This window comes from Sphaeramia orbicularis, chromosome 7, assembly GCF_902148855.1.
Source record: "Sphaeramia orbicularis chromosome 7, fSphaOr1.1, whole genome shotgun sequence".
Classification (NCBI taxonomy): domain Eukaryota; kingdom Metazoa; phylum Chordata; class Actinopteri; order Kurtiformes; family Apogonidae; genus Sphaeramia; species Sphaeramia orbicularis.
The window spans coordinates 37382385-37385336 of record NC_043963.1 but is presented as its reverse complement, the minus strand read 5'-3'; the positions used below and the strand labels follow the sequence as shown (position 1 = coordinate 37385336).

The 2952-nt window shown below is 40.9% G+C and overlaps 1 protein-coding gene across 1 annotated transcript; it reads right to left on the bottom strand.

The window, feature by feature from the left end:
• Positions 1-245: 245 nt before the first annotated feature.
• prok1 (prokineticin 1) lies at positions 246-2270 on the bottom strand. Its single transcript, XM_030139341.1, has 3 exons — positions 2064-2270; positions 1027-1152; positions 246-686 (listed from the first exon to the last, which is right to left on the bottom strand). Exons 1-3 carry the CDS (start codon positions 2136-2138, stop codon positions 567-569), a joined length of 321 nt encoding a protein of 106 aa, XP_029995201.1. The 5' UTR covers positions 2139-2270; the 3' UTR covers positions 246-566.
• Between the last annotated feature and the right edge of the window lie 682 nt (positions 2271-2952).

The window sequence follows — 2952 nt, the reverse complement described above, 5'->3', positions numbered from 1 at the left end:
TCTGAGCGACGTCTGCACTAATGAAATGTTTGACATGTCAGATGCCTTCAGGCATCAGTTCATTTATTTATCAAGGTCAATTTGCTTTTGAAGTTTGATATTGTCTGTGACCTTCATCATAATCAGAACATGATTAAAAACCGCTTAACACTTTCATCTGACAATAACACACATTATGTTTAATCAAGAAACATAAAGTAAACATGGAAAACACACAGAGCACGTGCCAGGTGTCAGTCCTGTTATTATACTTTTATTGGCAATAGTTATACATTTGTCTCGATAAATTAACATAAAATGATCATTAAAACAAAGCAGCAAATGGTTCACAAACAGCTTCTGAAGAAATATTATTTTCAACGTAGTATGTAAAAACATTTGTCTGGGTTCTGCTGTGGCACTTGGTAGATTACAGTCAATGTATCAGAGTGCATAGGATACACAAACGCCTAATACAGTCAGTGCAGATGGATTATGTGGTTGGTCGCTGACAGGTTATTGTTCACTTCGTCACTCTGATATGTTGTTTTTGTTACTCTCTTCTCATTTGAGCGACTGGTCAGCCTTTAAAAGTCTATGTTTTTGAAGTCATCAGTGCATCGATACTTGCTGTCGGCATATCTGGTACACACCAAGTGAGGAAGACAGGGGCAGGTGTGATGTTGCCTTTTCCCCGGATAGGGCACCTGGAAGAGGGAGACGGAGGGGGATAATCTGACAGTTTAAACCTTTTATCAACCTGGCCGACATGCACGACTTCAGGTTTCAAAGAGCTGCCCTGTGAATGACTGAGTTTAGAGATGGATGTGGCATTAGCAGAACTAATTGTAGCCATCTCCAGATGATCAAAGTGATTTATCGCTCTGATTGCTCAGAGAAGATCAATATCCTCTGCAGTTATCAGCAGCTTTTCTAAAGCTTCCGTCAACCTGCCAGCACTTAATATATCATCTTAATTTCTGCAGAAAACAAGTGTGGGCGAGGGGGGAAACAAGTGAGTGAGCGTGACTTCACAGTTCTCCCCACCTTATGACTAAAGGGGTGGCATTCATCCCCTTCCACTCCTCTTGGCACGCACATCCTCAGACCTCGGAGCCATAGACTGACAGCACAGCACAGACCCAACCCACACTGCACGTCTCTGTCACAGGCCTGAAGGAAGACACAGATTAAGTGATCCACACACACAAAAAAACAGAATGACACAGAGGAATAGAAGGAGTGAACATGCTCAGTTCTGCATATTTATACATCCAATAACAGAGATACTCTCTTTGACTCTATTTCATCATTATTTATCGCAGTACATAAACTCTCTCAGGTTTGTACGGTCGAAGCTATTTGCCAGCCGTTGCCTGTCATCTCTCTAATCCATTTACAAACGAATATCAATCAGACAACTCGGATAATTTCCTCTCATTTTCCCAGTGTCTTGAAGCGGAGGAGGATGCAGCCCCCTGTCAATCATTTATAATCATATTATGAACAAATTATCTGGAAAAGTGACCTGCCTTGTTTGCATGTGTACAAGGCAACTGAGCAAAAATGAATAATTAGATTACTATCATATAGTTGTTTCAATGTAAGTACTCAGATCATTTGATTTAATAATTAGTCAGTTAGTCTAAATGATAATTCATCACTTTAAATGAGTATCTTATTCTGGTTTTCTTTCTTTTTTGTTGCTTGAATACATATAATTGATATGTGATCATCACATGTCAATTTTAACCATAAATTAATTAAGAAATTTCTCGTCAATCATCAACATTGTCAACAGCTTCTGAATAGCAGCACTTTGTTGCTTTTTTTGTTTTACATCATTGTAAATTTCATCTATTACTTTTGGACTTTTCTTTGGCAACGAAGGCATTTTAAAAGATAATACATTTAGGCTTAGAAAGTAATGGATGAATTAAATAAACACAGAAGTAAATTCTTAGTAGTTTAAGCCCTGTAGACAGGAAATTTGACAGTTTAACTCAGTGTTTAAGGACCACTCTGGAAATGAACAGGAAAAACCTTCAAAAGTGCAGCAGAGTCAGGGGGAACATGTTACTCACCCCTGTGATGACGGCTCCTCTAGACCAGTCCAGGGACACCAGGAGGACGGACAGCAGCACCGCCCTGAAGCCCATAGCAGCAACAGGAGAACCAGACTCACTCAACTCTGTGCAGCTGTGAACAGTCTCTCCGGCACCTCACACTGGATCCCCGTCTCTCCAGTCACTCATAAGGGTTTCCAGAAGTCCTCGGGGGGGAGCCACACACCCTCCCTCCCTTTATCCACCTCCGACCCCCACACCCCTCCCTCCCCACGTCTCCCATCACTGCACGCCCTTTTCTGACTGCCTCGTCATGGGCTCACAGTCGTCACCACTTTGCCTGTTACGTAGTTTTTGGCCGTTCATCTCCTTAAATCTGAGACTGACGTGACTCAAGAGGTTCACCACTGAACATGTCATCCAACTACTGATGACACTCATATCAGTAAACTGGAAAGGACACATGCATGTAGGTAAAAGGCCACAGGTGCCATGAAATCCTGAGTTATTTGTCCCTTTGAGGCAGCAGAGACAAGACAAATTTACATCCAAGCTACATAATGAGTTTACTGAAATCACCAGAGGCTTCTGAGCTTCATGTAAGGCGTTTATGGGCAGAAACGTGATATTCTTTATTTTATTATATGGATGTGTATGGAATATGTGTGTAAGGGTGACATGGTCTGTGACAGCTGCCATAAACCTTTGGCTGCATATCACCAGTTTATGCACACTCACACAATAAGGGCAATATATGAATCTATAGATGAGCCTAAATTAATCTACTTTAGGAAAGAAGATGCTCAATAATCATTACAGAGGTCAGTGTATCTGTGGGGATCATTTCAGTTATTAGTTTTGACACTAAAAGTATTCTTGTGTGTGTGTGTGTTTTTTTTAAACTAAA